We start from the raw sequence: 13,114 nt of genomic DNA on the forward strand, positions 1-13,114 counted from the left end.
GGACTGGTTTTGAATTATGCAAAGACTGTGCATGGATTGGCATGTTCCTATTAGAGTATTCCAGGTCATACCTTATTCATCCAGAGACTGGGTCCTTCCTGACTATAGAGTCGTGCATGCCCCAAGCCTTAAAGGGCTTCCTGACGCCCTGGCCACTGCTCAGGCTGTTTCTCAGCACGCTCTAACCCTATTCCCCTTCAGTCAAAGGGCACCTCAGAGCTTGGTCCTTTTTTTGTTTTTGTTTTTGTTTTTTAAGATTTTATGTACTCATTTCTGGAAAAGGGGAAAGGGAGGGAGAAAGAAACATCGATCAGCTGCCTCTCACATGTCCCCAACCAGGGACCTGGCCTGCAACCCAGGCAGGTGCCCTGACTGGGAATCCAACTGGCTACCTTCTCATTCACAGGCCGGCACTCAACCCACTGGGCCATACCAGCCAGGGCAGAGCCTGGTTCTTGATCTGATAACCATAGATTCTTAGTGACATTGGTGCTTGATTCCTGTTCTCAGTCTTTATGCCTACTGGGAGCCTGATTACCTATGTGTATCCTGCCCAAGGTACAGTCTTCATGCTGCTCTGATTTGCTATCACTGAATCCACATTCATATAATGTTACACATGTTAGAGAACAGTAATTTGTTAACTGGCTCCAGGCTCTAAATAATTTTGATAAGGATTAGCTACTTCCTGTGATATAACCCCAAACATCATCATCTGTCTCCAGTGCACATCAGCCCTGCCTTATCTTGTTCAACTAAGTCTCAATATCTACATGTGAACCCAGACCCTGAATCTTTTCTTTGAGATGTCTCCAGATGTTAACTTTCTTTCCCCAGGAGACTCCTTTACCAAGACTCAACCCTATATTTTGGTAATTCTGACAGTGATGTTCTAAGTGTAAATGATCAGATTGGCTCTCTGCCATATGAGTTAAGAGTTTTGTTACTGTAAATCAGCACCCCGGAGCCTCACTGCTTACTTAAGATTGACATAATAAAACCAGCTGGAAATACAAAGCTCAAGACTGTGGATTTAATGGTGGCTGTAGGAGGAGCAGAAATTGCACCAAGCCCACCAAGAAACAATGTCTTTTCTTTCTCTCATTCATACTGAGAACCTGGTAGCAGTAGGTGTTATGTTCAATGCTAGGAATACAGAAATGAAAAAGGTAGAGTCCAGGTGATTTTATTAAATGAATCAATATGTATTCAAAATGCTATATGCATTTCCAGCTTTTGAGTGGATGCTTGTATAAAATGAACATATTTACAGAAATTCAAGTTACCCAAAAATGTCAGGAGCACAGCCCTTGCACTAAACTTCTGGACACAACAGAAATGGAAATAAAGTCCTACCACTAGTTTTGCTTTCCTTTTTTACTTTTCCTTCTTTCCCTCTTATCTTCCTCCCATTCTTCCTTCTCACAACTCATTTTATATACATCCTATATACAGTTGACCCTCGAACAACATGGGTTTGAATCGCACAGGTCGACTCATACATAGATTTCTTTCAATAAGCACCTGTACTATTTTTGATTCACAGCTGGGAGTCTAGAGATGCAGAGAGCCAACTGTATGCATTGATCTATGTTATTTTATATAGGGGACTAGCATTCACAGATTTGGGTATGGGGGGCGGGGACGGGTTCTGGAACCAATCCCCTGTGGATACAAAAAAACTTAAATTGGGGGTGGGGGGGAGTCTAAAGTTTTATATGGATTTTTACTATGGGGGGGTGTACTCCTAACCCCCATTTTGTTCAAGGGTCAGCTGTACTTTGGTCATTATGTTGTCTTCCCCTGAAGATCAGTGGGATACTGAATGGCAAGATTAAGGTCAGGAATTGGAAGACCTCTAATTCTTGCTCTATTCAGGTCTGCTCTAATTATTTGAAGCACCTTGGGGAAATCATTTAATGTCTGTGGTTTGACTAGATAACCTCTGGAGTCCCATTCAAATTTTTTACTTTATAATTCCATGAACTTGTACTCAAACAAAACGTGAGAGATATTTCAGACTAATTTCATGACATCTTAAGTATAGGCTCAAAAAATTAAACAAGTTATCCTTAGTCACTTAAACTGTTTGCAGTTGTAGCAGGATGTATTAGTTTTATTCTTTTTTCCCTTTTTTAATTGTATTTTTCCATTACCGTCTAGCCCCCTTCTACAGTCCCCCATATTAATTTTATATACCAAGTTTTATTTAGTATGGGTATTGGTGGAAGTCATGAGTAATTGAAAATTTGCTATTGATTTTGGATCTATCAAAAGTGAAAGTTGTTATTTGTTTTCAGAGAGCCAAGCCTCCGAAAGGCCAAAGGGCTGAGCAACATCTGGAAAGAATCCAACGCAACCATCAGAACCATCATGCTGTTTGGGATTCCATTAAGTCAATGGAGCAGGATCGCTTGAAAGTTGACTGGTACCAGCGCAATGACCGCAAATTTGTGGGTAGTCTTGTGAAAGCAAGAATCAAGGATGCCATGCAAGGGTTTATCATCAACACTGAAGAAAGACGAAATAAGTAAGGCAAACAAATCTGATGACCCAGACTGTGAAATAGCCCTAAAACCACAACTTAAGGTTCACCAATCAAAAAAATCCATGAATTCTATAGTAAGAATCATGGCCGAGACATTCATATTCCTTGCCAAACCAGTAGTTATTGCTTGTTTATATTTTCACTTAGAATAACCTACATTATCATGATAGCAAAAGACTAATTGCTTTATATTTTTTACTTTAATTAAAATCTGCTCATTAATTCTTTTGTTGAAGATACACATTATATATCTCATTTGTATGTGATCAGATAAAATATGGCAGAGATTAGTCTTTATTGCTATAAATGGCAACTAGTTTTATTTTATGGAAGACTGCATTGATCTTCTTACAAAAATATGATTAAACATGAACTTCTGGAATCAAATTTAACAAAATAATAATCAACTAATAAAATGGTGCATATGGCATCGCAGGTTTTTTGTTTGTTTGTTTTTTGTTTTTGTTTTTTTGGTCATTTTGTTTCAGGCTCCGTGAACTTTTAGCATCAGAAGAAAATAAGTATCTTATTGAAATGCAATTGAAAGAAGAAACAGTTGAGGAGAAAAAAGATCGAATGAAAGAGAAGATCAGATTATTGAAGGAGAAGAAAGAAAAAGAGAGACAGGATTTTGTGGCTGAAAAACTAGACCAGCAATTCAGGTAAGGATGTTGGAAAAGCACATACACAAAATCTGTGTATTAAAAAAGATTTAGGAGCCCTGGCTGGTTAGTTCAGTTGGTTGGAGTGTAATCCTGTATACCAAGAGGTTGTAGGCTCAATTCCCAGTCAGGGGACATACCCAGGTTGCAGACTGGATCCCTGGTTGGGGCACAGATGAGAAGGCAATCAATCAGTGTTTCTCTCTCACATCCATGTCTGTCTGTCTGTCTGTCTGTCTCTCTCCCCCTTCCTTTCTCTCTAAAGCAATGAAAAAATGTCTTCAGTCCTGGCTGGTGTGCGTCAGTGGCTTGAGTGTTGGCCTGTGAACCAAAGGGTCACCAGTTTGATACCTGGTTAGGGAATATGCCTGGGTTGAGAGCCAGGTCCCCAGTTGGGACGTGTTAGAGGCAACCACACATTGATGTTTCTTTCCCTCTCTTTCTCCCTCCCTTCCTCTCTCTCTAAAAATAAATAAATAAAATCTTTAAAAAGGAAAAAGGAAAAATGTCTTCACGTGAAGATAATAAAAATAAATAAAAATAAAAAAGACTTAGGAATGCTAATTTACAGTATAGTCTTAAGAGGATATGACCCGTAGTCGTATTTTTAAGTCTTGGTAAGTATATACATATCATTGTATAATGCAAGCACTGAGGGTTTTTGTTTTTTTTGTTAAGAACACTTAAGATTTATTCTCAACAAATTTCAAGTATACAATACAGTATTATTGCCTATAGTCACCATATGGTACAGTAGTTTCCCCAGAACTTATTCATCTTACAACTGAAAGTTTGTATTCTTTGACCAACATCTCCCCTTTTCCCTCACCCTGTGTCCCCTGGGAACCAGCATGCTACTCTCTGTTTCTATATATTCAATTTCTTTATTTTATTTCTTTAGATTCCACATGTAAGTGAGATCACACACTATTTGTCTTTCTCTCTCTGGTTTATTTCACTTAGTAAAATGTCCTCCAGGTTCATTCATGCACGTACCATGTTGAAAAAAGTGGGAAGAGTGGGCACCCTTGTTTCCTGCCTGATTTTGGAGAAGCCTTAAACTTTCCACTGTTAAATATGATGGTCACTGAGGACCTGTTATATATGGCCTTATTGTGTTGAGCTACAGTCCATCTATACCTAATATGTTGAAGTTTTTATCATGAATTTGTCAAATGCTTTTTTTACATCTTTTGAGATTATCATATAATTTTTATCCTTCATTCTGCTAAGGTGGTTATCACATTTATTGATTTGCATATGTTGAATCAACCTTGCATCCCAGGGATAAAGCCCACTTGATCACGGTATGTGATCCTTTTAATGTGCTCTTAAATTCAGCTTGCTAGTATTTTATTGAGAATTTTTGCATCTGTGTTCATTAGGAATATTGGCCTGTAATGTTCTTTTCTTGCAGTATCCATGTCTAGCTTTGGTGCCAGGGTAATGCTGGCCTTGTAAATGAGTTTGAAAGTGTTCTCTCTCTTATTTCTTTTTTTGGGGGGGGCGTGGTGTTTGAGAAGAACTGATATTATTGTTGGGTGGCTTAACAAAAAACAGATGTCACTTAGACTATCAGGTCACCGAGTATGAGTGGGGCAGGTTGTACGGTGTTACTCTAGATCAGGAACAGAATGGTCCAAGATAAAGTGAAACGTAAACTCTGAGTTTAAAGTATGGTAGAATACAAAAGGAATACAAGAGTTCATTTTTCACAGCACACAAAATCTGAATAGGTGAGAAATTCAAAGGTCAACCAATGTGAGAAAGAAGCAAAATCAAGTATGTGGAGGGAATCAAGACATATGGTTCAGAGATAAGGCTTTTCCCATCTCCTCTATCTCTGCTGTGAAGTTGCTCTTAATTATATAGACTGCCCTAACTCTTCCTAGTAGAGGCCCAAACAAGAAGTAAGCTATTCCAGTCAATAGTGCATAAAAATTGCAGATGCAGCTGCTAACGAAGTAGATTAGACTGCTAAAACCAGAGGGAATGGGAAGTTTCAGGGCTTGGGGAGCTACTAAAGAAGGCCAGTGAAGAAAACCAGAGCAGGCATGCATATGACCAGAAGGGACCTGCTACTCCACATCTTGCAGATGGGGAATTTGAGTTCCATAGATATGAATTTGACAAGGTTTTCAAGCTTGTAGTAACCAAGACAGGTTAGACTTGGGTTTTCTGGCCTTTCTGGAATGTATCCTCACCTCCGTCCTTGGTAGGACTCAGACACTCCCTTCTGGTGGCTGGAGGAAAAGATGCTGTGCGGGACAAAGGGGACGCTAGCAAGTGAATTTCAATGGGCCATTCATCTATTTCCCTAACATCTGGTGATGGTGAACAACTGTTCTAGTGCTTATTTGCCATCTGTATATCATCCTCTTTGATGAAATGTCTCTTTATGTCTTTTGCCCATTTCTAATTAGCTTAGCTATTAAGTTTTTAGAGTTCTTTGTGTATTCTGGATATGGGTCTTTTGTGTAGGGTATGTGGTTTGGAAGTATTTTTTCCTAGTTTGTAGCTTGTTGTTTTGTTTTGTTTTTAATTCTCTTAATGGGGTGTTTCACAGAGAAATATTTTTAATTTTGATGAAATCAAATTTATTAATGTTTCTTTTATGGACCATGCTTTTGGTACATTGTGATTTTCTTTTTAAGTGTCCTATTTATACACAATTAGTGATTGGATCCCAGATTAAGGTAGACAGTTTTTGGCTTTGTTTTGTTTTGGGGTGTACTTTGTCAAATAAATACCCTAGGATGCATGATCAGGACACTTGAGGATAGTCATGTCCCTGTCGATTACTGGCAGAGGTGATATCATGAAGTACCAAAGAACCTAAACACCAGGGCAGGCCTGCCAGGTTTTCACACCCGTCCTTACCACATACAAAATGTAATATATGAACTTAACTCTGATCTTTAACTGCTCTGTGCCTCCTTTTTCTTACCTATAAACTGGGGATAATGATAATGATGAAAATGAACTTGCAATAATGTTTACTGCAGCATTGCTTGTTATGAAGATTATAAGGATCCATATATGTAAAGTGCTTAAAACAATGCCTGGCAAATAAAAAACTCAATAACTGTTGCCGATATTATTACTGATAATATTACTGCTGCTGGCTATGTGGCTTGGGAAGGCACTTAGGCTCCTTGAGTTTCAATTGCTTTAACTCTAAAATGGGGATAATACTCGCTGATTCAGCTAAGTTTTAAGATACTTGTGAGGATGAAGTAAGTTTTCATGTGTTAAAGTACCTTGTAAAGCACTCACAGACAAAAAGCTTTCCTTTTTATCAATGATTATTATCATTGACATAGATAGCTATTCTACCTATTTGTAAATAAAAGAGAGCATCCCTCAAGGGTTCCTAAGGTGAACTGAATAGGTAAATCATTCAAATGCAGGTAGAAAATATTTTATATTTATTTTCCATCTCATCTCTTTTTAAGTTTTTTGCATATATTTAATAATTTATATTATAGTAACAACTGCATGCAGTTTATAAATAATAATTATATTTGTGGGTACTTAGAATTTTTTTACTGAAAGGGATACATAATCAAAAACATTTGAAGACCTGCTGATCTAAGGAAATACTTGGTATGGGCACCTTCCTACAGTGTTATTTCAGGCGTTTTTAGCACCATGCATCAACTGCCTTAACATTTTTGTACTCTGATTTTATATCAAGGAAGGGAATTACCTTAAGGAAATCATCAGACAGAAGCAGAAAGAGGTGCATTTAAGAATATTCACTGCAATATTATAAGAGAAGTCAGAAGTAATCTATATGGCCCTGGCTGGGCAGTTCAGTTGGTTAGAGCATCATCCTGATATGCCAAATTTGTGGGTTCAATCCCTGGTCAGCGCAGATACAAGAATCAACCAATAAATGCATAAGTAAATGAAAAAACAAATCAATGTTTCTCTCCCTTCTGTTCTCTGTAAAATCAATTTAAAAATTAAAAAAAATAAGTAAGCTATGTTCATCAAATAAGGGAATGTATCAATAAACTGTGATATGTGCATCAGTTCCAGCCTATATTACACAGCTTAGTAAGCTAATAAGGTTTTGAAGTTAGGAATTATTTTAAAGAATATTTCATGAGAAAACATTTTTTAGTATCGTCTTCTTTTTTTAAATTTTTTATTGTTTTTGCTATTACAGTTGTCCCCACTGTTTTCCTCTTTGCCCACCTCCACTCAGCCTGGACCAACTGAGGAAACATTTTAAAATTTTTTTTAAAGATTTTATTTATTTACTTTTAGAGAGGGGGAAGAGAAGGAGAAAGAGAGGGAGCAAAACATTGATGTGAGAGAGAAACATCAATCGGTTGCTTTTCGTATGCACCCCAACTGGGGGCTGAACCTGCAACCCAGGCATGTGCCCTGACAGGGAATGGACGCAGAAACCTTTTGCTTTGTGGGATGATGCCTAACCAACTGAGCAGCACTGGTCAGGGTGGAAATATTTCTAATATAATATTAGGTAGAAAAATTAAGATACAAGAAGATATTGATATAGACATGTAGTTATACAGAATGACCCCAATTCTAGTAAAAATGCATGTATACAAGATTGGGAAGAAATACTAATATGCTAATAGCAGTTATTTCTTGGTAGTGGGATTAAATATTTTTAATGGCTTCATACCTTTCTATATTTTTCAGTTTTTCTGCAATGAACATGTATTAATTTTGTAATTGAGAAGAAGGAGGTTATTTTCCTTAAATCAAAAATATTATAGACCATACTTACTATTCTTAGGTTTTAGATTTTTAATATTTATTTATTTTAAACACTTTTAAATTTTATTTTTTAATCACAGTTTACATTTAATATTATTTTATATTAGTTTCAGATGTTCAGCATAGTGATTAGACAATTATATAATTTGCAAAGTGATTCTCCCCCAACATTTCAAGTACCTACCTGGCACTATCCATAGTTATTGCAATATTATTGATTTTATATCCTCTGCTGTACTTTATATCCCCATGACTATTTTGTAACTACCAATTTTTACTTCCTTATCTCTTCATCTTTTTCACCCAGTCCCACTAGCTCCCCTCCCCTCTGGCTACCATCAGTCTGTTCTCTGTGACTATAAGTCTTAAGATTTTGTTTGTTTATTTTATTCTTTAGATTCCACATATAAATGAAATCATATGGTATTTGTCTTTCTCTTGACTTATTTCACTTAGCATAATACCTTTGAGACAATCTATGCTGTCACAAATGTTAAGATTTCATTCTTTTTTATGGTCAAGTAATATTCCATTGTATATATATATATATACCACAGCTTTTTTATCCACTTATCTGTTGATAGACACTTGGGAGCTTCCATATCTAGGCTACTATAAATAATGCTGCAATGAACATAGAGGTGCATATGTTCTTTCGAATTAGTGTTTTAGGTTCCTTTGGATATATACCCAGAAGTGGAATTTGGTGTGTTATAAGGCAGTTCCATTATTAATTTTTTGAGGAATCTTTGTACTGTTCTCCATAGTGGCTGCACCAGTCTGCATTCCCACCAGCAGTGCACTAGGGTCCCCTTTTCTCCACATCCTCTCCAGCACTTGTTGTCTGTTAATTTATTGATGATAGCCATTCTGACTGGGGTGAGGTGGTATCTCATTGTGGTTTTATATTTGTATTAATTGAATAACTTTCTTAGCTTATGAATCATAGGATTAGGAAGGACTTTAATAAATTATCATGGTCAGTTCTGGTAGAATGTCACTGATGAATTTCAGACAAATGAATTCATTTTTCAATGTTAAAGTGTTTTTGTTTTCTTTCATAACTTAGTAATTTGAGCTTCTGTTATCTTTTTGAGCCTTAGCGAACTGCTGGTAATCACTAATGTTGCTAACAAGCATGCTTTGTATCAGTTAAACCAACAATTTGGGGGGGGGGCATTGGGTAGATAGTATGAGGTATGTATTCCTGAAATATAGTCCTAAGTCCCAGTTTAGTTAGGGAAATGAGACAAATCCTCATCAAGTGATGAACAGTACTCAGCAGTATTTGGTGAATATCAATTTGTGAGGTATTGACCATTCTTGCAGTGAGTTTAGACCTCATTCTTTCTTTCAGTCTTATAAATTAAAATGTCATCAAAAGCTTCTTGGTGCTGAATTCGATTTAGAAACCTAGAACACCTGATGTTTCTAAACACTGCCTTCAATCAGTATGTCTCATGACTTGGCTGTACTCCAGGACCCCTGAGGTGCTCTGAAAAAGGCAGATGCCTGAGTCCTACCCTCAGACATTCTGATTTCACTAGTCTGGTCCAGGAGTAGGGGTGGGAGGAGTAGGCGTGGGTAGGAGTGGGATTTTGAAAACATCCCCAAGTAATTCTAAAGGGTAGGCATTGTTGACTATCAGAGTGCTCAATGAAGAACTTTCAAAGAAATTTGAATGACCAAGACTGAAAGAAAGGATGAGGTCTCAACACTAATGGAGAGAGCATTTCTTTTTGAACGGTGACTTGAGCCTGGGTGTAAAGAGGCCAGTCTGGCAGATCCCCCACCCCCGCAGTGGACGTGTGCCCTGCGGGGAGTCCCGGGGCAATGGGGAAGCTCCACCGCGCTGTGCTGTCTCTCCCCTTGGATCTTTCCTTGGATCTGCGTGTGGGCTCTCTTCCTACCAAAGCCAAATCCACTTGTAATATTGCAGGAATCCACCTTTCTTCTATTTCCTCCACAGTAATAATCATAGTTACCAGTTATTGAATTTATTATTCATTCTGTGAGAAACGCTCACAGTAAAAACTGGGACACAGGACTTGAGCAGTAAAGTGAGGGGTTTATTCATGAGTCTGCAGAGCCGGGGGCACCCTCAGCCAGGAGAATGTGCGCGCCAAGTAGACAAAGATGGCTGGTTTTATAGTCTTAGCTTCCCCACCCTAAAGCTTCCCTGCCCTGAAATTGCCCTGAAAGTGATCAGCTCCCCGCCCTAACACAATTAGCTCGGCCACGCCCCTTTCCTTCCCCCCCCCCCTTTCTCCATTACTGGTTACTCCAGAGTTACAATCTAACGTGATCATCTAAATGCCCCTATTGTGATTTGTGAATATGCTAATACTGTCAACTCCCCTCTCAGAGACCCTTTAATTACATTTGCCCTTTGTTATTACTGATTTTGTACTGGTTTGGGAGTCACTATTTCCTTGTTTCCTACAATTCACCAGACATCTATATCCATTATCTCTGACCCTTACCAGAACCTTAAAAGACAGCTGTTTTACAGATTAAAATAAATAAATAAGCAGGCTCAGATTGGTCAAGTTTTTGATCCAAAGTCACACACAGGAAACGTCAAAACCAGGTTTCAAAGCCTGCGTTGTCTGACGCAGTGCCTGTATTTTGTCTGTGATATAATGGTCCCTACCTCCCTGCTGCTCCCTCATATTTTCTCTGCTTGGATGGCCTACATCCAGATCCTTTACTTCTCTACTTAAGTACCTGCTGTACAGGTATGTGCCCAAATAAAGCAGCGTCTCATGGAAGACTTTGTTTTCTCTTTTTAAAATTCCCCTTTCAGGGAACGCTGTGAAGAGCTCCGTGTTGAATTGTTTTGTATCCATCAGAAGAAGGTGTGCGAGGAGCGGAAAGCACAGATTGAATTTAATGAGGAGCTGAAAAGGCAAAAACTGGTGGAAGAGCAGATGTTCTCAAAGCTCTGGGAGGAAGACCGATTAGCCAAGGAGAAGCGAGATGCTGAAGAAGCAAGGAGACAGAAAGGGCTAGTGGAGAACACGCGGCTGGGGCTGAACGCCCAAATCACTGCCATCAGGGCCCAAAGGCAGGCAGCGCAGCAGCTGAAGGAAGAGGAGGCGCGCTTTGTGGTGGGCCTTTTAAAATTCTTGTCATGGGATGATCAGCTCAGTGGGTACAGGACACAGTTTGCAGGCCTGTTACTGTACAGTTTGCCTAATGGTCTGGGCTGGTTCACAGGGCATGATGATATGAGCCTTGGATTTCAAGGCCCAGGTATCCCATTACATAGAGCAAGTACCTTCACTACTGTGTCTCAGTTTCTTTATCTGAAAAATGAGGCAAAAGGCATTTGTTTTTTGGTGGCAGATGAAATGGGATCATTGTTGGTGGTGCTAGGAGGACTAGTGACAATTTGGCAGCATCCCCTGTTTTTTGATATATAAATTGACAGTGTCCAAAGCCTATGAAGAAGTGCTGTGCAATAGCTACCATAACCCTCTGGCTGCCAACATTGATAATTTTGTTCCAACAAGATTGCTACCATTCCTACTGTAGCGATTTTCAACTGGTGTGCTGCAAGACTCTTTAAAACAAGCAATACCCGATTGTCAAATCACAACAGTCAACACAACAATAGCCGTCTGGTGTCAGTGAATCAAAATTATATCTATTTTTTGTCAAATCAGTAAAAATTATTTTTTTTGGTGTGCTGCATAATTTTAGTTTATGTGTGTTATGAGATGAAACAGGTTGAAAGTTACTGCCCTACTGTATAGAAATTAGAGCTTCCACTGAAAATGTGTGAAAGCACTTGAAAAAGTAGCAATTTTATATGTATATAAAGCTTTCAACAACTGATACTTGATCGCCACTAAATTTAGGAAAAAGGTATTATTTTCCTGGGAAAGCCCAAGTTTTGAAATTTGGAACCATAAAAAAAGGTTAAAGGTAAGCTAGAAGCCTTCTCTGGGTTTGAGATGGTTTTCTTTTGAAGTGTAGTATAGAAAATGTCTAAAATGTTAGCTTCTCTAAGAAAAGCAAGATGGTGGCCCCCAAACTGCCTCATAGACCCATCCTCTGCTATAAGATACCTCGTGAATCATTTTTATTCAACACTTCTGACACCAAATGTGTGAGTTTTTTTCCTCACTTCAAAACAATTCTGATTCTGTGAGGATATAAACTAGATATCTTACAATTTGATTCAATTCTGACACTAAACCTCAACAGGTTTAAGGGCTCAGTCCCACAAGACTGCCAGTCAGAAGTAGTGGGTCCCAGGTTCCCTACACTTCTGTCCAGCTTGGCTACAAAGTCAGAGGTTCTCGTGACTTCCTCTCAGGTTTACTAATTCACTAAAACACTCGGAGAACTCAGGAAAGTGCTGTATTTACCATTCCTGCTTTATTGTAAAGGGTGTAACTCAGGCACAGCTGAATGGGAGAGGTGCAGATGGGCCAGGTATGTGGCTGGTACACAGAGCTTCCATGCCCTCTCTGGACACACCATGTTCCCAGCACCTCAATGTTCACCAACCCAGAAGCTCTTCGAATCCCATCATTTGGGGTTTTTATAGAGATGTCATTATTTTTTGCACAAATGATTAATCATTGGCCCCTGGCGACTGAACTTCATCCCTGGCCCCTCTTCGCCCCCTGGAGCTCCAGGGGCAGAGCACAAGTTGCAGACCTCTTAATTGCATGGTTTGGTCTCTGCTTATCAGCCCTCGTCCTGAAGCTCAAGCTGCCAGTCAGCTCAGGATGCAAAAGGTAGTCTTATCGCATTAGAGATTCCAAAGGTTACAGGAGCTATGTCCCAGGACCCAGGGACAAAGACTAAAAATATTTGTTTCTTTATATCATGCCGAGCTATCTATTTCTAAAAGTCTTTTAAAAAAATTTTTGAGCCCTGACTGGGTAGCTCAATTGGTTAGAAAGTTGACCCCATGTGGCAAGGTTGCAGGTTTGATCCCTGCTTAGGGCACATACAAGAATCAACCAATGAATGCATAAATAAGTGAAACAAGAAATCAATCTCTCTCTCTCTTTAAAAATCAGTAAATAAAAATTTAAAAACAAAACATTTAAAAATATTTTTAGGAAATAATCTTAGACTCAGAAGAATTACAAAAATATTGTAGAGTGTTCTTGTATATCCTTATATAACC

At 38.6% G+C, this 13,114-nt stretch overlaps 1 protein-coding gene across 1 annotated transcript in view; it reads left to right on the forward strand.

The window, feature by feature from the left end:
- CFAP53 (cilia and flagella associated protein 53) overlaps nucleotides 1-13,114 on the forward strand; it is a 28,621-nt gene that overhangs the window by 3,568 nt on the left and 11,939 nt on the right. Inside the window, exons 2-4 of the mRNA XM_090285529.1 lie at nucleotides 2,301-2,530; nucleotides 3,037-3,210; nucleotides 10,772-11,075. Coding sequence (XP_090141655.1) covers nucleotides 2,301-2,530; nucleotides 3,037-3,210; nucleotides 10,772-11,075 — 708 coding nt within the window. The remainder of the gene's footprint in view (nucleotides 1-2,300; nucleotides 2,531-3,036; nucleotides 3,211-10,771; nucleotides 11,076-13,114) is intronic.

The sequence above is a fragment of the Furipterus horrens genome, unplaced genomic scaffold (assembly GCF_987537825.1).
Source record: "Furipterus horrens unplaced genomic scaffold, mFurHor1.1.pri manual_scaffold_8, whole genome shotgun sequence".
In the NCBI taxonomy this organism is placed as follows: Eukaryota; Metazoa; Chordata; class Mammalia; order Chiroptera; family Furipteridae; genus Furipterus; species Furipterus horrens.